A 21411-nucleotide genomic window follows, 5' to 3' on the forward strand; every position below is an offset into this window, starting at 1 on the left:
TGTATTAGAGATTCCTACTCTACAGAGCACCAACTGCAGTGTAATACATTAATTAATACAAGTTAATTAATAGAAAATGGATACTGAAGTGTTGCGTATGACCGGTCTTCTTTGATGCACTCTAAAGGGGCAATGTACATTAAATGGTCTGCTCTTACACTGGCGACACACTTTATTCGAGCTCGGCTAGTCCCACGAATTCGGGTATACCCGGGTGTATTGAGGTTTGTGACTGTTTTCTGCCCGAGTGCATTGGGTTATTTTCAAGCAGGGATTAAAGCATTTTATTCCCGCTGGCTGCAATACTGCACAGTTTATATATATATACTGCATTACAATTCATGAATTTATGCCATCTGGTAGACACACGAAGCATTGCAGCCTATTAAATCCTAATCATTATCATTTAACAGATCAGCCGCCCGTCAGCCAGGCATGAACCCAGGCTGGGAAGGCAAACGCAACGGGGCTTGTCAGAGGTGAGGAGCGGCGCATTCCAGGTATCTGCCAGGTACATACTGGGTATTTGCTCGAATAAAGTGTGTCGGTGCAGTACAACACACGTCTCAGTCCAGTGATGTAGAGGACATGCACATCACATGTACTGACCAGGACAAAGAGGTGTGTGTGTAAATGTGGGGCAATTCCGGTGCAAAAAATGCATGAGATGTAACACCGAAAAAGTCATTCCGGGTCGAAATTTGAGTTTTTTTCTTTGACATCTGGTTCTGAAATTCATCTTTCCATAATGCACAGGAATCGAAGTTTGTCAAACATATTTGCGAGGACTGAAACACCCTAATTAGTTTGCCGTAATCCTCCAAGCCCCTTGTAGCACATGAAAACAGGATTCCCCCATTAGAAAAAAACATGAAATTTCAGCCTGGAGTATTGAGCAAGATCTTACCTGCTCTAAAAAAAATAACAATTAGCGATTTTAAAGTACAATTTGGAGTTAATTTTTCAGTAAATACTGAGACTTTAAAGCCAATGGTGCAAAAAAAAATGTATTTTAAATAAAACCACAAGGAAGTATGATCAATCGTGTATAAAGTCCAGAGGACAGCGTTTGCTACCCTAACAAAATACACGTTTCTATTAAATTACTTCCATCTTTCGAGAGGAAAAAAAGGAAACGGAGAATAGGTTTTGATGTAGCATTTTGCAAGGGCCATGGAAAAAAGGCCAGAGTAAGGTTGCCATCTACTTTGAGATATAAGATACATAATTACGCAACGCTGAAACGATGATACAGGCGATTGTACGGTTAAGGAGAGAATACAATAGGATACTCTTTTATCCGTTTTCACCAGTTAATAGACTTCAAGCTTTTAAAAAGTGGGGGGGGGGGGGGACTATTAATGCAGAAATTCAAGCGGAGGCGACTGCAGAGAGGTGAAACAGTCAATAGGACCTGATTTCAAACACAGATAGAAATGTTTAGGTCCAGACCAGGTCACGGCTGATCCTGCAGCAAGTTCTTACCACTGACAGTACCCAGATTGAATTTCACGGTCTGAATTTCCTATTACTGCCAACTAAGAAAAGTCACCATCCCAAACTACGGGGGTGGGAGGGCGGAGAGGGGGATGATGCAATTTGCTCCAAAACACGGAGCAAACATTTTCATTGTGTCAATTTGCCCTAGTCATAGATGTATGAAGCTCGGTAATCTTGCTTGATTTCTTTTGGAGCAGAGTTCCCCCCCTTCAGATCTGGCACCTGATGTGTTTGATGCAGAGAGGAAGGAAAGCTACCATTTTGAGGCGCAGCTTTTAATACAACTCCTCACCTAACCATTCCCCAAAACGCTGCGTGGCACAGATGAAGCAAAACCGCTACATAGGTTAACACAAAGTGATGCAGTTAAAATGACACAATTTTCACCCATTTTTGTGGGGGAGCAATGTTGAGCTGAATTATTTCAACATTTGATTCTAATCATAGACACATTACAAGCCTCACATCTTTTTGCCTCAATATTTCTCCAAAACTCATCTCCTCCATAAATCCATCTCCTGGCTACCCATCAGGTTTCGGATCACCCACAAAGTTCTCCCCCTTACCTTCAAGGCTCTCCCCTAATCTGCTCCTCCCTACATACAGTATCAGCTTTGATGTTTCGTTAAGCTTCTGCTTGTCTTCTGCGTTCTACCCACAGCTGTCTCCTTTCCAACCCTTTCACCTCTACTGCTCTCTCTCTCTCACCTTATACCCTCTTCCCTTTACCTGTGGAACTCACTCCACCTTTAAGACTAACCTTAAAACTCATCTCTTAAATGAAGTGCTCCAATAGCCTGGACTCATGGCTACGGTCACACACACCAAGTTTCACTCCTACCAATGACTGCCACCTACTGCACTCATTCCCTCACCTGCACTCTCCAAGTTTCCCATCATACCACTTAGATTGTAAGCTCTCCGGGGCAGGGATTTCCTATTGTCTGAGGTTATTTGTTGCACTTATTGTATTATAATTCCCTGTACTGTATTGTCTCTTGTAAAGCATTAACTACGGCTGTAGGCATTACATCAATTAAAATATACAAACAAAACAAAGAAAGAAGACCAACTAAAAGAAGGTAACGTCAATTGAATAAAAATGTGTATTGGCCAAAAAAGAAGTAACAAATCAGAGGAAGCTTACGGTACAAAAGAGAACAAATAATGTGTTTCACACGTTCCAGATTCTGCTCCGTCTCCCTTTCCTTTGACTCATTACTGTTCCTTCTCCTCCAAAACGAGTGTTCTTAGGACATTATCTTAATTTATATCCCGATCTTAAGCAACGTTGATGCAATTTGGCAGCCCAGCAAGATGCAGCGAGAATTCCACGTGGAAGATGTCTGCATTGTCGGAGTTTAGCAGAAAGAAACCTTGTCTGCGCGCTTTTTACTAGCAGAAGAAGGGCGCTGCGGGCCCCTCTGGTGCGAAGGGGTTTAAAACATTACACTTCCAAATCAAACAAGAAAGTGATAACGTCAACAAAGAATATATTCATTTCATTTTATGATGCTCAAAGCATCACTTGTGCCGTCTCTATTATCATTTTATTACTGCTATAAGGCAAGCTGACTTTTTCTTTTCAATACCCTGGTTACCAATAAGGCCGTTATCTACAGCCAGTGTCATACTGAAGTGGGGCATCAACTGATGGTTAGAGATGTGTGTGCAAGATACTGATGACTTACAGCACAGATGGTAAGTGTTTATTATGGGAATATAATATCTTTTTACTCTGGAGCAATTCCATTTCAAATTGGCTCCAAGTACTGTTTGCTTTGGTTAATAGATGTTCAACAGGGAATATGGACTTGAGTGGCAAATACAGAACATGTCTATATAGTAATGAATCATTTCAAAAAGTGCAAACATCAGCAACAAAGAAACTGTATATATTATCTGCACAATGCCAGCATGAAGGTGACTCGGGACACAATACATTTACAGATATTTTGGGATATCCTGCAACATTTACTGTATCTGTTTTGTTTTACTTTGCTAGTGGATGATAACATAAGCATATCCAATATTTAGACTATTGTTTGGTGCTAAAACGCATTGTTCTATGCAGCAAAATCATTCTGTATTGAACTGTTAGATAGATAGCACTAATCCAATTTGCTTGCTAAAAAAAAAAAAGTCCTGTAAATTATGCAGTGATACTGAAGGATATCAAGAAAAACGGCACAACCCTTTTTTTAAATTCTCTTTCAACATTGTTTTTCATCTCATGGAACATTTCAGGCCATTACTTTGGCCCTTCATGAGGTCATTACTTTGGCCCTTCATGAGGTCATTACTTTGGCCCTTCATCAGGTCTTTACTTTGGCCCTTCATCAGGCCTTTACTTTGGCCCTTCATCAGGTCATTACTTTGGCCCTTCATCAGGTCTTTACTTTGGCCCTTCATCAGGTCCTGCAGTGCAGGTGGGACCGTTCACTATTGGAACTACTGTATTTGAATTAAGGTCAAGGAGTGGAATTGTCCACGAGTACTGCACGCAACTGAAAAACGTTCATGGATTATGTTGCTTGAGTGCTATTGTGCAGGTCTTCTCAAAGATAGAGATACACAGTAGCGCTCTACTCACGAATTCATAATGAAATTCTCCTTTAATGTGACAGCCAAGAACAGTGGAAAGACAACATTCAGGTCCCATGTGGACCTTTCATCACCTGATCACCAGATGAAAAGTCCTTATAGGACCTGAAATGTTCCACTGGGATCTTTCCACTGTTCTTGGCTGTCACATTAAAGGAGAATTTCATTAGAACCTGCGAGTAGAGCGCTACTTTGTATCTCTACTGTATCTTTGAGGAGACCGGCACTTTGAAGAACTTGTTTCTCTGTTATGTGTTGGCTGCACAAGCAGGTTTCTCCTCGTCTGAGGCCGTTTCCCTGTACTTTTGGAATTGTACTTTGAGTGTGACTGTGCCATATAGCAAGACTATACAAATGTTCTGCAACGTAGCACAGAGCAGTGCAGAATCTCTCACCAATGGGTAGCACTTACCTCGTCCACATTTTCAAAGGCATTGATGATATCGTAAGGTAAACAAGACAGCAGGTCTATGACAAACCATGTTTTCAAGTAGTTCATTCGTATGAGCTTAGGGTCTGAAATGACCTCTCCTCCCGGCCCAACAAAAGTCGTATGAAAGTTTAAAACGATGTCAACCAGAAAAATCACATCCACCACACTGTCCAGCACCAGCCAGGCAATGTTGTTCTGTTTGGTCTTAAAAGAGACATTGTAAGGAACCATAATCGCGGTGTAGAACGTCAGAATCAAGATGACCCAGTCCCAAGTGGTTTTGAACGCACAGTAGTGTAAGATAATGTGCGGTGGCGTTTTTGGAGCTTCTTGTTTATACTGAGGAAGGATATCCGATCCCAACTGAAGAACCTAAAATAAGACAATACGACATCATGTTAAAGGTTTGGCAGTTATCGTAGCATTATTTGCAGTACCTCCAACAGCATGTTACTTAAGCCAATTTTATTTATTTTTTAACCATTACATACTATGTTTACATTTTCTTGTTCATCCCGATCACATTTTTTATTATAACATTTCCAGGGGTTTTTTTAATTACAGAAATTGACACACTTTTCACACAACTGAAAATGGCCATTGTGCATTTTCTACACTATTACTTTACAAGATCTGTGAGTAGAGGGTACGAGGCCTTTTATGGGACCAACAAGTAGTTGCATGTTACAAGCTTTCCAACCTCTCAGAGTCAGGGTTACTTGATGAAGAACCCCGAGAGGTTCTAAAGCTTGTAACATATCAAATACTTGTTGGTCCCATAAAAGGCAACGTACCACCTAGTCCCTCTCCCTCCTTTGTTACTACATGGAAGAAAGGATCAGCACAGCTACCGACCCATCTTTGCTTTACAAAATCTGGTCACTATGACGAAAACATGAAAGAAAAGTAGTATGTACTACATATCCACGGGGGTTTTTTTTTTTGTTCTTTAACAAGACCTAATAATTAAAGGATAATAAAACAGACATTGAAAAGGAGTTGCATAACTAGGCGTATCACTAGCAGCTGTTTCCAAGTCAAACAGCACTTTGTATGGGCACGTTTATTGAAGCGAAACCAGTAAATATATGTATTTAGGATACTTTGTTTCAAATACGTAAAGACTGCACCATTTATTAGCTCCCGCATGGCACAGTGGCTGTATAACACAGACACTTCTGCACTAAAGGAAATCGCATAAGAGCTTCTTTTATCCTCACAGTTTGATGAAGTTCTAAAGGCTAACAACACTCACTGAATTATTTAATGGGGTAATCTAAAGATCCCATCAATACATGAATCATGTAGGAAAGGACAGAGCATGTGCTATCATTCACTGCATGGAGGACAGGCTGGTTGTGTAACTTTACCTAAGGGGGGATTAATTACAGATGTGCAGAGTAAAGGAAGTCATTATCTATGTGTTGAATATTTAGAAAGTGATGTATACTCTGATGCCCTCTCCAATAGTAATAAATACAATAAAAATTAAACTAATTTACTCAGGGAAATATGTAGTAATGACAGAGGGAATACATCTAATGTAAATAAACAATTGATTTCAGTGTGTACAACATATTGGGCTGCCAAATGGCATGTAAACTGAATTGCAAAGTTTATTAATGGGATCCTTTTTGGAAATACTCCATAAATATATATATTTTTTAGTAGATACACAAATGTAATGGAGGCTCCATGTATTTATGCCAAAAAGAAGTTCTGATGTCAGTTTTCTTGCTGATGTTGGAGAAACCCCAAGCATTTGTAAATGGTTCTGTCATTCCAAAATTGATGATATTCTCCCAATCGCCCCAATCTATGGGTTAATATTTATAGCCTGTAGCAATAGCCACACATGGACTGCCTAGTTGTAGGTCTGTATTCTAAATGTTACATGGGGCTTGAATTTTAAGAAATCAGTACTTTTAGAGGCTATAAAACAATTTCCACTTGAAAAATCTCTGCAGTGTTACTGTAACGCTGCCACAAGTGTCGGAAGCTTTCGCTCATCAATTCAGCTGAAAGAGCAGAATGGAACGTACTGAAAGTAAAAAAAATAAACTTCAATTTCATTTGGTTGCATATTTTATGAATACATTGGAAAGAAATAGAGTTGAACTAAATGCATCAATCTTACAGGAGCAGTCCAAGTTATGCGTATAATAATAATAATATATATATATATAATTGAAGCAGGAGGTCCCCGAAGCTGGACCCCATTAATTTCAGCTGCGGCGACCTCCGGCTTCCAGAGGTACTTACCTGCATAGGGGGTGCAGAGATCGCAGGGGTGTTTAAAGGTCCTGGTCACGTGGGCCAACAGGAAGCCGCAAGGGATGACGTCACGGCTTCCTATTGGGACCCAGGAGCTCTGAAGCCGCCATTAGGTGAACCCCAGCCGAAGCGCATACCGTCACCACCTACGTGCAGGTAAGTATCTCAGGGAGGCAAGAGGTTCCCAGAGCGCAAATTAATGGGGTTCAGCTCTGGAGACCCCCTGCTTCAAATAAATAAATATATATATATTTTTAACGCATCGCTTGGATTGCCTCTTTAAAAAGTAGAAGTGTGTTTTAATATTTTAATTATTTAGCAGAAACGTGGAAAACTCTGTCAACCTTTCATTGACTTTGAACTAAAAGCATGAAGGAATGTGGTAACTATTTAACAGTAAACAAAGAAGCCCCAATTCACAAATTATTTTGGTCATTTGTATGTTCTCTTCTGTCCCCCAGGTATGGGTCAATCTTTGGCTAAAACATGCTAAGCCAGGAACACATGCCGAGGCAGACGTCTCTCAGCAGGTTCATACACTACCAATTGCATATTGCGCCCGTGGACTTTCCTCCACTACATGGAGGAAAGAGGCAACACCCCATTGATATACAGTCGTCCAGGGGCGGCCAACACCAGTCCTTAAGGGCCACCAACAAGTCAGGATTTAAGGATATCCATGATTCAGCATAGGTGGCTCAATAAGTCCCTGCTTCAGCACAGCTGACTTAATCAGACCCAGCATCAGCACAGGTGACTCAATCAGTGGCTCAGTCTCTGTGCTGAAGCAGGGATATCCTTAAACCCTGACCTGTTGGTGGCCCTTGAGGACTGGAGTTGGCCACCCATGGAGTAGTCAATATCATGTATGCAGCGGGGGGGGGAGGGGTTGGGGGGGAGGGGTAGAGGAGACTAAATGAGCGCAAGAAGAAAAAAAACTTCCCGTGAACATGGCGGCAGTGAAGGTTACTTCCACCTTTCTCAACAATGATTGCGATTACAGGTCTGTGCGTACAACTACCGATTAAATATGTTTAAGATGCCCCAAGGCACATGCAATATAACAATTTATTGAGTTCATAGACCTAGTGGCAGACGTAACAGCTTTTGGCCAAAAGATTGAATTAGATTACCCATACTCATGGGAATAGAATATATCAATTAACTAAATAATTTGTCATATTGGGCGTGCTTGGGCGTGTGTCGGGGCGTCCTTGTTTACTGTTGTGTATTAGAGGTCACTTCCCCAGTAGCGCTGCAGTTGGCAATATGAAGTACATAATACTATGGATTTTTATTTAATTTAACATTTTTTAACTATTGCTTATTATGAAGTGTCCATAGAGAGGTTAACTCTGGGAATTTTTACATTGGAACAATCAGTATTCATTAACTAGGATCCATTTCTTTCCGCTGGATCAGGGTTAGCTAACAGGTAGCCTATTGGTCAGATTGCACCCCAAAATGGTCTATAAAATTGAAAGACAGGCATGAGCCGAGCGACAGTCAGACTGCACTGCTGGGCCTGCCCTGCGACTCCCATAGGTAAGAGTGCTGTACAATCCTTCTAAGAAGGCAACATAAGAAAATAGTGTAGGTTCCAAAAATACTGATGTCAAAGGATCTGAAGTCTTGTTTTCTCAACTATTCTTTACTCTAGAACAGGAGTGGCCTACTCCAAGTGCCACCAACAGGTCAGGTTCTAAGGATATCCCTGCTTCAGCACAGGTGGCTCAATCAGTGGCCCAGTCAATGACTGAGCCAACTGTGCTGAAGCAGGGATATCCTTAAAACCTGGCTTATTGGTGGCCCTGGAGGACAGGAGTTGGTCCCTCCTGCTCTAGAACATTAACATAGCAGCATATAGACAATGAAAACATCGCTGCTGTTATACAGTTCCCATGCTTGCTGTCTAGAAGCACAATTACAACCAACACTACCACCTCTCCAGGCGTATGCCCTCTTACTTCAGCTAATCTGGAATGTTTGTGGACCACTTCTGCTTTGTTCATCGGCGTCAGCTGCTGCAGAACACTGCGGCTGTTGGTCAGTGCCCGAGTTAGCCGGGCAAACTTTGTCCATCCTTAAAAAAAAAAAATTGTTACAAAAAAAATAAATAAGATTTTATTCTTTACATGGCTTTTTTTTTGTTTTTTTTAAAATAAATCCTCAGCATGATTTGCTACCTGCATGAAAATAGCATGGTGGCATAAAATATGCCAATATATTTTTGGAGCCCTTTAGTACTACACCATTTTTAAGCAACAATCCCCTTTCAGGAATTTGGGTAAGGCAACATGGCCGCCAGCAGCATCCTTGTTAACAAACGTGAACCTCAGCATGGAGGTGAATAGTATTTTTTATTTCTTATGTTCTCAAGTTATACTGAAACACGTAATTACTTTCTTCCTGACACACTTGCTAGACACGGGCAAGTATGAAAGAAACGTATTTAGTTAACATAACAGAGTCGTTCGTGATTTGCTTCAAGAGCTGTGTCTAACACCCCAACAGCAGGTTAGAACTTCTCCTTCCAAGATGGCTGCCATGTCACATCTTGTCAACCTCAGTCGGTTCTCTAAAAAGTACAGTACTTGCTTGTACTGTTTAAGGCAGTGTTTCCCAACTCCAGTCCTCAGGGAACCCCAACAGGTCAGGTCTTAAGGATATCCCAGCTCCAGCACTGGTGGGTCAATCAGCAGATCAGTCATTTTGACTGAGCCACCTGTGCTGAAGCAGGGATATCCTTAAGGCCTGACCTGTTGGGGTTCCCTGAGGACCGGAGTTGGGAAACACTGGTTTAAGGCCCGATAGCACAACTTTAACATATGTGCTTTCCAATATCACCTAGTTACGAGTGACTGTAGCAGTATCGACTACAGGCAAGTTGAAGGCAGCCTCTTTGGAATCGCAGAGAAGACTGAAAATAAAATAAAATTAATGGAAAAATCAGGGTCTTCAAGACCTGAAATAAGGGGCAGCTCAGGATCTGGGGACTGTTGCTACAATGTGCACTACGAATGCTTAGTATTTGATTATAGATTTAAGATTTCTCGTAATGGGAGCATAATCAAAAATCAACATTTCTTGATGAAAATAATAATATTGACCATTTTATCATTTTACAGTCATACGAACTGCATAATGAAAACAGTATTGGAAGAAGATGTCTTTAACGGCTTGCACTGCAAAATACTGGGTAGCTTTCATCATTTAAAACTACCTGGGCTTCAAGAATGAATGAGCTACATTTTTCCCTTGCAGAAAATAAGCTTAGTGTTTTTAGATCAAGGTCTAAAAATAATATTCATCCCAAATCACAGGCTTTTGATTTTGCTCTTTGATTAAAATGTTATTGTAGTGAGCAATAGTATATATATATAGACCTTATTTCTTACTTGCTATAATGCTTTTCTTTCCATACTGTACTGTAACTCGGTGCTTCGGGGGTTCTCAACTCCAGTCCTCAAGACCCTCACAAACAGGTCAGGTATTCAGGATATCCCTGCTTGAGCACATGTTGACCTGTGCTGAAGCAGGGATAGCCTGAAAACCTGACCTGTTGGGGGGGGGGTCTTAAGGACTGGAGTTGAGAACCTCCGCAGCACTTGTTTTCTCCTAGGTCACCGTTTTGTGCAATGCTTTGTAAGTAGGGACCATTCAAAATTTCTAATTTCATCAGTGAGCCAACGGAAGACTACATCTGGATACATAGATCATTGCCGAATGACAGCTTGGGAGATATCTGTGTTTCACATCTAGTAAATGGGGTTATCAAAGTCACCTTTACATTCAGTTACTGCCAATTTCAAATTATTCCAATGCTGCTTATTTGGGGAAATAAAAGGGCACTAGAAACAAAATAATTCTATTTGAAAGCAGAATTTTTTTTAAAAAAAATAGTATTTATTTGTAGCATTCCTTTTATGTTATCTTGTGCCACAAATTAAAATCTATAATTGGTTTACACGTCACACAAGTTTCCTGATTTTGCCTCATCTATACAATTATTTTAAATGTCTCTCAGTTAGACTTTCGCCGGTATCAATAAAGTACGTTTTCTGAAATGTAGATCAGACAAATGCACACACACACACAACATGAGAAAATTAAGCACACTTTAATGCTAAACAAAAACCAGAGAATAGACAGCATGAATAAAGGGTTAATGAATTAGTCATTTCTCATAACAATACTGTATGTTCACGATATTCACAGAATGACCAACATGAGTTGTGATTTATGATCATCCAAACTGGCTGATGCCATAACCACAGAAGCGAATCCACAGAGGTCCTAAAATATATCCCAAAGTTAAGAAACACTGTCTTTCTGAATGATTTATTATCCGAATATACAGCACCCTGTACTGTAATAAGACTTGTGCCATTGACAAAACATGAATCTTTGGACAACGTTGCAAACTGCTCCCAGTTTTACAAGTTGCAGTTTAACACAACATTACTGACACAAGATATATTTGGACTATTTAATGAGCCAAAGAGCAGAAAGACCGTGTTGCTTTTAAAGGAGGGGAGTTATCCACTGAAGTGTGACAGCCATGGTCAATCATTAGCATCTATTCACTTGAAAGGTCATAAGATAGTCAGGCGCCATCTCATCTCCAGTGGAAAAATCCATAAGGCTCTCTCACATATAATTCTAATTGTAATCAATGTTACATCCAGCTATAACAGTTACACTGGCTTTGGGTTAGATTATAGGTATTCCTGACAATGGGAACACAAACTTGAAATATACAGTACTGAACAATTCTTCCTGGCTCAGACAGAATTGCCCCACCACGATGAAGAGAGGCAATTCTGTCCCAGAAAAATGATCTGCCGCCAAAGAAAATATCGTCAGCATCAAGTGCTTTGAAATACTGTAGTAGTCACTGAAACTTACTTTGAGTGTTTTTTAGCGGAGTGGTTCCAAGGTTAGCTGTGTGAAAAAGAAGTCCCATTTTTGTTTTTCTTCCAAAAAGAACCTCATTGACATTAACATTAATGACATTCTAGTGCATGAATAATAAACCCCCCTCACGTCAAAAAAAAATTATTGTAAAAAAATATATATAAGAAGAATCAAAAAAAATGACAACACAATCTGCAGAGCCAAGATGGATAATGTTAAATGTGTTCTGCGGTTATTTGTGATATACAGTACCAGGTGAAAGGACAACAAAAGGCCGCTATACTGTATACAGCTAATAGTATTGGTGCCATTATCAAAATTCTACTCCAGCTTTGCACAGGTGCTCATATTACGCCAGGGCTGCAGTGGTGCCTATATTACGCATGGGCTGCAGTGGTGCCCATATTACGCCAGGGCTGCACACGTGCCCATATTACGCATGGGCTGCAGTGGTGCCCATATTACACCAGGGCTGCAGTGGTGCCCATATTACACCAGGGCTGCAGTGGTGCCCATATTACGCCAGGGCTGCACACGTGCCCATATTACGCATGGGCTGCAGTGGTGCCCATATTACACCAGGGCTGCAGTGGTGCCCATATTACGCCAGGGCTGCAGTGGTGCCCATATTACACCAGGGCTGCAGTGGTGCCCATATTACACCAGGGCTGCAGTGGTACCCATATTACACCAGGGCTGCAGTGGTGCCCATATTACACCAAGGCTGCAGTGGTGCCCATATTACGCCAGGGCAGCACAGGTGCCCATATTACACCAGGGCTGCAGTGGTGCCCATATTACACCAGGGCTGCAGTGGTGCCCATATTACACCAGGGCTGCAGTGGTGCCCATATTACACCAGGGCTGCAGTGGTGCCCATATTACACCAGGGCTGCAGTGGTGCCCATATTACACCAGGGCTGCACTGGCGCCCATATTACGCATGGGCTGCAGTGGTGCCCATATTACACCAGGGCTGCAGTGGTGCCCATATTACGCCAGGGCTGCAGTGGTGCCCATATTACGCCAGGGCTGCAGTGGTGCCCATATTACACCAGGGCTGCACTGGCGCCCATATTACGCATGGGCTGCAGTGGTGCCCATATTACACCAGGGCTGCAGTGGTGCCCATATTACGCCAGGGCTGCAGTGGTGCCCATATTACGCCAGGGCTGCAGTGGTGCCCATATTACACCAGGGCTGCAGTGGTGCCCATATTACACCAGGGCTGCAGTGGTGCCCATATTACACCAGGGCTGCAGTGGTGCCCATATTACACCAGGGCTGCAGTGGTGCCCATATTACGCCAGGGCTGCACACGTGCCCATATTACGCCAGGGCAGCAGTGATGCCCATATTACGCCAGGGCAGCACAGGTGCCCATATTACGCCAGGGCTGCAGTGGTGCCCATATTACGCCAGGGCAGCAGTGGTGCCCATATTACGCCAGGGCTGCAGTGGTGCCCATATTACACCAGGGCTGCAGTGGTGCCCATATCACACCAGGGCAGCACAGGTTCCCATATTACACCAGGGCTGCAGTGGTGCCCATATTACACCAGGGCTGCAGTGGGTTTCTCACTCCTCGGAAATCAGTCGGTAGACACGTTTGGACCAATCCTTGGTTAATATAATGCAGAATTGGTGGACCAACGCAAAACGGTTTCCATATATCTTGTACAGATTTAAAAATGTGCATTTGGTTCTATACGTCACCTACCCAAGTAACATGGGAATATGTCAGTGGGGGAAACCCCGGACTGATTGTATGAATGTAGTCATTTTGCAGCAAGCCCACAACACGCATGTATATTTTTAATGATATGTCCAGTGTTGTTCCAAGTGCACAGAAATGTGGTGCGTGCGTGAGCCTGCTCCTGTTACATTAAAGTGCAGTGTTATTTCAGGAGTACGGTTTATAAGGAAAAGGCAGAACTGACCAGTTCAAAATTCATCTCTTTCCATCAATAAAGCTATAAAGTGATAAATACAATAGTGTTTCCAGCACAACAAAGAAAAATACACTTTGGGCGGTCACACTCACTTAACTAAACAAACAAATCTGAAGACGTTCTACAGTTTAAAAAAAGTCACTTACTAGGAGTTCTAGATTGGCAAATTGTTCTCAGATATACAGTAGTTTCATCCACCATGAAAGAGACACAACTTTTACACTGAAGATTTCATCATTTGATACTTTGCGCTTCCTGAAGTACCATAAACGTTGCATAACAACATCAGTACAATAAGCTGCTAGCTCAGCGGTGGCCAACTCCAGTCCTCAAGAGCAACCAACAGGACAGGTTTTCAGGATATCCCTGCTTCAGCACAGGTGACTGAGAAGACTGTGCCACCTGTGCTGAAACGAGAACTGATTGAGACACCTGTGCTGATGCAGGGATATCCTGAACACCTGTCCTGTTGGTGGCCCTCGAGGAATTAAGAGTTGGCCTCTTCCGGGCTAGTGCCTTATAAATAAAATAAAGGGAGGACGTTTCGTAGAAATAGGTCTCGAATAGTATAACCCTTGACAGACAGGTCTCCAAAGTTACAACTTGAATGCGCTCAGGCAGCATAAAAGTCTTCGAATTACAGACAAAGGAGGCCCGGAATTACTGTAAGTGCCAGTCTGTCATTATAAGGGCCCCTTCCCAGGAAGTCTCGTTATTTGTAATGCCCTTTAACACTGCTTTGTAAAGTGGCGATGTTAGTACTGTATGTAGCAAAATGCCATCGCTGCCCTCAACGAAATTCTATGCACTGCAGGTACAGTAATGCATATTGGTAGTTAATGGGGGAACAATTACATTCACCATGCATCTGTCATTGAAGCCTTAGCACAAACCACCCAAAGCCTCTACACGGAGGATCCAAAGCAAATAGAATACGGACAAACAGCATAAACCCACCAGACTGTTTCCCAGTATTTCAGAGCATGGATCCGCGGCACGCGCTTCATCCGATGACACACTGCCTCATCTACGAGAGCCGGGTACATCGCACACTCAGCACAACACTGACAATCCAATGTACTTTATCAAGTCAGCAAAACTACATTCCCGGTTTGCTGCTTGAAGCTGAGCTCATCCAGAACGATGACATTTACACCAAAGCGTGGGTAACCACGTCGACTTGGCGATGAGCATCATATTCATTTCTCTGTGCACTTCTGGGAAGAATAAAATCAGTCCTGGGCATTGTTTCGCATTGCCGACACCTCTGGCATGAAGGGGGTTAATGAAATTAAAACTTCACGCACAGTTCTACAGTTCAACCCAAAGAGGCAATTGCTTGTCAGAACCCCATTCTCGGGTGGGGGGGGGGGGGAGGGGAGCTTGCAATGCTGGCTGGCGCCTCCTGCAGTAAAAGGGTTAATATTGTTGAGCAATAAAAATACTTTCTGCGAATCTAGCTTTGCTGTGCCACTCTCTTACTGCTCCCTTGTTTGAATTTATAACAGGCACGATTAAAAATGATGAAATAATAACACATGGGAATATAAATCCCAAAGCAAAATATTCATTATTCTGAACCTGTGTTGCCCCGGGTTCATATTCCTTGTCCTATTAAAAACCATTTCTTTACAGCAGCTTGCTACGTTTCTAGCATACACATGTACTACTTGCAATCCAGATCATTTATAAGCTTAAACAAGGATTTCAATTACATTTCCGTTGTGTATTTCAGTGGCGTTCCACTCCAGTCCTCAAGACCCCTTCAACAGGTCAGGTTAAGGATATCCCTGCTTCTGCACAGGCGGCTCAATCGAAGAGAGCCACATGTGCTGAAGCAGAGATATCCTGAAAGCCTCACCTGTTGGGGGTTTTGAGGACTGGAGTTGAGCCCGCCTGGTATAGTTCACTCTGTTTATTCAGTTACCGGTATATCATTTTGCAATCCCTTTCTCTAACATTTTCCCTACAGCAAACAGTGATCTTCCTACACAATCATCTGCAATCTATTGTGTTGCTACTAGAACGTTTCGCCTGCATTCCCTGACCTGCCAATATTGGCCAATTTTGCCAAACGTTGAAAATCTAAAAACTTAAGGAGTTCAAATGTCCACAGCCTGAAACTTGGGTTTTGCTGGAGACCAGTGGCGGATTTACCTATTTTGACGGCCATAGTCACACATTGGCAGCGGGGGCGGCCCTCCGCCTGCAGCGCAACGGCGTTATGACGCCAATCAATATTATTAACATACCTATGAACACACCTGAGATAACTGGGAAATATTTCGATTTAAATCATCATTTGAATATACTTCGCATATTCCAAATATCTTCCATCCCAGGTCCTCTCTCCATGTGTTGTATAGAGGAGGGTTCTGGGAAGTCAACTAGGGTTGGGCGATATCAAAAGTCTCTCTCTCAATGGGGTTTCCTGCTGTTTGCTGGCTTGCCTTTTAGCAAAGGACGCTGAGTGAGGATCCCTCCATGGCGTCATTGGAGTTCTCATGCGCCTCTGCGTTGTACCACATCCATCAGGGCCAAAGGGCCCTTCATTCCCAAACCCTATCCATATCTGCACTTCACCATTCCTCACCTACACTGCTCCCACCCCCCTCATCCCATCACTCTCACCTACACTGCACCCATCTCCCTAACATCCCATCCCTCATCTACACGGCTCCCATCTCCCTAACATCCCATTCATCCCATCACACTCATCCACACTGCTCCCATCTCCCTAACATCCCATCCCTCACCTACACTGCTCCCATCTCCCTAACATCCCATCCCTCACCTACACTGCTCCCATCTCCCTAACATCCCATCCCTCACCTACACGGCTCCCATCTCCCTAACATCCCATCCCTCACCTACACTGCTCCCATCTCCCTAACATCCCATCCCTCACCTACACTGCTCCCATCTCCCTAACATCCCATCCCTCACCTACACTGCTCCCATCTCCCTAACATCCCATCCCTCACCCACACTGCTCCCATCTCCCTAACATCCCATCCCTCACCCACACTGCTCCCATCTCCCTAACATCCCATCCCTCACCTACACGGCTCCCATCTCCCTAACATCCCATTCATCCCATCACACTCATCCACACTGCTCCCATCTCCCTAACATCCCATCCCTCCCCTACACTGCTCCCATCTCCCTAACATCCCATCCCTCACCTACACTGCTCCCATCTCCCTAACATCCCATCCCTCACCTACACTGCTCCCATCTCCCTAACATCCCATCCCTCCCCTACACTGCTCCCATCTCCCTAACATCCCATCCCTCACCTACACTGCTCCCATCTCCCTAACATCCCATCCCTCACCTACACTGCTCCCATCTCCCTAACATCCCATCCCTCACCTACACGGCTCCCATCTCCCTAACATCCCATCCCTCACCCACACTGCTCCCATCTCCCTAACATCCCATCCCTCACCTACACTGCTCCCATCTCCCTAACATCCCATCCCTCCCCTACACTGCTCCCATCTCCCTAACATCCCATCCCTCCCCTACACTGCTCCCATCTCCCTAACATCCCATCCCTCACCCACACTGCTCCCATCTCCCTAACATCCCATCCCTCACCTACACGGCTCCCATCTCCCTAACATCCCATCCCTCACCTACACTGCTCCCATCTCCCTAACATCCCATCCCTCACCCACACTGCTCCCATCTCCCTAACATCCCATCCCTCACCTACACTGCTCCCATCTCCCTAACATCCCATCCCTCACCCACACTGCTCCCATCTCCCTAACATCCCATCCCTCACCTACACGGCTCCCATCTCCCTAACATCCCATCCCTCACCCACACTGCTCCCATCTCCCTAACATCCCATCCCTCACCTACACGGCTCCCATCCCCCTCATCCCATCCCTCACCTACACGGCTCCCATCTCCCTAACATCCCATCCCTCACCCACACTGCTCCCATCTCCCTAACATCCCATCCCTCACCTACACTGCTCCCATCTCCCTAACATCCCATCCCTCACCTACACTGCTCCCATCTCCCTAACATCCCATCCCTCACCCACACTGCTCCCATCTCCCTAACATCCCATCCCTCACCTACACTGCTCCCATCTCCCTAACATCCCATCCCTCACCCACACTGCTCCCATCTCCCTAACATCCCATCCCTCACCTACACGGCTCCCATCCCCCTCATCCCATCCCTCACCCACACTGCTCCCATCTCCTTAACATCCCATCCCTCACCTACACGGCTCCCATCCCCCTCATCCCATCATACTCATCCACACTGCTCCCATCTCACTAACATACCCCTCACCCAATCACTCTCACCCAGAGATACTCCCTCTATTTAAAAAAAACATTTAAATTTATGAACATTTAAAAAATATATTAAACCGAATTTTCGACAATTAAGAATTTTCAAAAGGAAATCTGTTTAAAATATTTTTTTACACTTTCATAAAGTGTTTGAGTGATGGGATGGAGGGATTTTAGGGTGAAAAATGGTGAAGTGCAGGCATGGCAGGGTGGCAGGGGGGAGTGGAAGGGGTCAAGTGCCCCAGAGGTGAGAGAGGAAGGGGCTCAGGGTCCCTGGGGAAGGTGAGGAAGGGCTTAAGTGGTGGGGCTCAACAAAAGGTAAGTGAGAGGAATTCCTTCCTTTCCCTGCTACAGACCGCTGCTCTCACATGCTCTCGCCCCCCATGCTGCTCAAAGCTTCTCCCCTCAATACTCCAGGAGATTATGTTATCGCGATATTACGGGATATCGGTATATCGCCCAACCCTAAAGTCAACTACTAAATCTACCTTCTCATGAAGTTCAAAAATGACGAATTTCACGGCGAACGCCAAATGCAATTAAACGTTTTATATTCAAAAGTTCTAACGTGAAGTGAATTTGGGCAGCTTTGCACGTCTGCAGCGATTCTCTGGTCCAATCAGATTCATTTTGTATTACTGTAGTATGTAAATAAAACAATTATCCTTTAATGTTGGCATGTTTTTTCTGAAGAATATTAATGCAATTATTCAACAATAAAAAGTAAAGGCGAGTATTTTTCAACACAATTTCATACAAAATGAATATTTTCTTGCTACTAAATCTTTGTCTGAAAATAATTATTCGTTCTTTTTCTAGTATTGTTTGTGCTTTTTTTTACCCGACAAGAAACCCAAAAATAGAATTCAACTTAAATGCCGAACTCTGAGTCCTATTTACTTGTATGTTTTTCATAAAAAGCCTTTTCTATTTCACGCTAAGCTGTTATTTATGCCGATCAAACTCATAATTCACAAACACTGCCTGTCAGACTGAACGCTTATTATTGGTTTCACAAAACAAAGATGATATGATCCCTTGGTATATTAAACTGCACACAGAGCAATATACCTCTGGTTCTGCAAACACAATTGGGAGGCATTAATTAGGAAAACAAAGGTCATCCCTTGTGTTTTCACATTGTCAATGTGCTTATAATGTAACATGTTCGAGAAATACAAGTCAGGATTGCAAACTCAGAAACCGCTGATTAATGCAGCAATTCAACCGCTTTTTTTAATATAAACATTTAATTTGAAATTATTGGGGTTCATCTCTGGGGACCCTCTGCTTCCAGACATTCTTACTCTGTATGGGGTGCCAGTAGCGGCTCCGCTACCAGGGTTCACATTATGGCAGCGTTTCAAAGCTCCCGCACCCTGCGGGCCAATAGGAAGCCGTGACATCAGGTCCGGCTTCCTATTGGCCCGCGTGACGCGGGAGCTTTAAATTCCGGCATGTTCCGCTACCGGCACCCCTTACGGAGGCAAATATCTCCGGAAGCAGTGGGTCCCCAGAGCTGTAATTAACGAGGTTCAGCTCAGGAGACCCCCTGCTTCTTTAATCGTGGGTTTAATTATTATTATTTATTTTTTTAAATAAGTTTTTTAAAAAGCGCTTGGATTGCTTCTTTAAAGGGTCTGTTGAATTCCTATAGTACAGGTCAGGCCATACAATTCAATGTAAGCTAGTACAACTCACAGGTTAAATTAAGCTTGCTTAATTGTATACAATATTATATATCCTATTATTGTATAATACAGATCTGTATACGTCAGACACCTGCTTTGCCTTTTCTTCCCTCTTTCGATCATTTTAGCTCAACCCCGTTATAGCGCGATCCGCTAAAACGCGAATCCGCTTATAACGAGGAGAGCACGTGGACACAGCCCTATGAAGTGAGGAGAGAGCTGACAGCAAAGAGGAGAGAGATCTAGATGCAGGTAAATCCTCACGATCCCGGTTACAACGCGGTCTCATTCTGTGGCCCCCAAGGACCGCGTTATAACGGGGTTCAGCTGCACTTCGAGGGCACCTGTTAAGTAACAAGATCCACTAGAAAGGAAAGAAACAGGAAAACGGCCCCTCTTATAAAATAACAATCCCTTCTGTACCAGCCAGTCATCTAAAGTCACCTAAAAGGAAGACCAGTCCAACACACTTGATATTGTAAACATTAACTAAAAAAACATTACCATATCCAACAAATTCTAGCCATTTCCACTGGGTACATTATAATCTATTTTAGACCAATACAGTTCTCAACTCCAGTCCTCAAGAGGTCAGGTTTTAAGGATATCCCAGCTTCAGCACAGGTGGTTCAGTATGTGCTGAAGCTGGGATATCCTTAAAGCCTGACCTGTTGGGGGTGTTGAGGACGGGAGTTTAAATTATAATTAATATACAGCACAGTATTTGTTTTGCATTTGAATGAATAATTGTTAGTGTTGTCTTGCAGATTTGGTGTCAATTTTTATGATCAATAGCAAACAAAAAAAGTACAGTATTCCTTAAAAATGTAAACACTGCACCCCAATACTCCATACTGGAATTGAGTCTTATGTTGCTGCATTTTCACCAGGGTTTCTGTAAATAGCTTTTTATGACATATCAATACAATGGTTTGCTATATGTGTGTGATTCTCCATACACAAACATCTATGTTAAGCAATATATTGCATGCCCCATCGAGAGCATTAATGAGATAGAAAAGGATTACCTCTGGTCGATTCATCTTCAATTGGTTGTTTGAACAAAGTAATATCTTTGAAAGTACACAGAAATAAAACAACCTTCTCATGTTCATTTCTTATGGGAGCAATCTGCATGTAAAACCAGACCGGCGTTCCTGTGACAGGAGAAGGATTGGTGTCAGTGCTAATTATTTTAGTATATAAGTGTTTGCAAGTATGTGGAAGAAAGCACAAAGTAATGTATTTTAATTTCTGTTTAGGCCCATGGAACATAAAAAAACTGTTAGCAATCACTTATTTAAGTTTGGGAAAGTTTACAAATCGACACATACTAGGCGTAAACGATTAGCAAACTCAAATCAAATCATGAATTAAAAATTCTATTATGCATTACATGCGTTAACATTTGAAGCTGAAGCTACATTTACCAACATACAATGGAGCTGAAAATATTAAGAATTGAAAACACAGCCAAAAAGAAACAGCCTAGGACAAGATCAACAGAGGACAGTGACTTTACATTTGTGAACTCGGTCCTTAAAAATATTTCTAACAGCACTCCTTTTGACACAAATATATATGATGTGGTGAGTGTTGGGTTCAGAGCTCGCAGGGATTTGTCTGCGATTGTTATGGGATACACACAAATATACGGTCAGTATTTCTTCAACGTAATGCCTTAGCACTCCATGCAGGGAGGCAAACTTGAAATCGCGTT

The 21411-nt window shown here is 43.0% G+C and overlaps 1 protein-coding gene across 4 annotated transcripts in view; it reads right to left on the reverse strand.

Annotated features, from left to right (window-relative positions):
* KCNH5 (potassium voltage-gated channel subfamily H member 5) overlaps positions 1 to 21411 on the reverse strand; it is a 196296-nt gene that overhangs the window by 125282 nt on the left and 49603 nt on the right. For 2 of the 4 annotated variants that reach the window (XM_075614858.1, XM_075614857.1), the window contains exons 4-7: positions 20720 to 20848; positions 11720 to 11755; positions 8779 to 8894; positions 4517 to 4909 (exon numbers count right to left, since the gene is read on the reverse strand). In XM_075614858.1, coding sequence (XP_075470973.1) covers positions 4517 to 4909; positions 8779 to 8894; positions 11720 to 11755; positions 20720 to 20848 — 674 coding nt within the window. The remainder of the gene's footprint in view (positions 1 to 4516; positions 4910 to 8778; positions 8895 to 11719; positions 11756 to 20719; positions 20849 to 21411) is intronic. The other 2 variants (XM_075614860.1, XM_075614859.1) reach the window with 1 other exon arrangement.

The sequence above is a fragment of the Ascaphus truei genome, chromosome 9 (genome assembly GCF_040206685.1).
Source record: "Ascaphus truei isolate aAscTru1 chromosome 9, aAscTru1.hap1, whole genome shotgun sequence".
Lineage (NCBI taxonomy): Eukaryota > Metazoa > Chordata > Amphibia > Anura > Ascaphidae > Ascaphus > Ascaphus truei.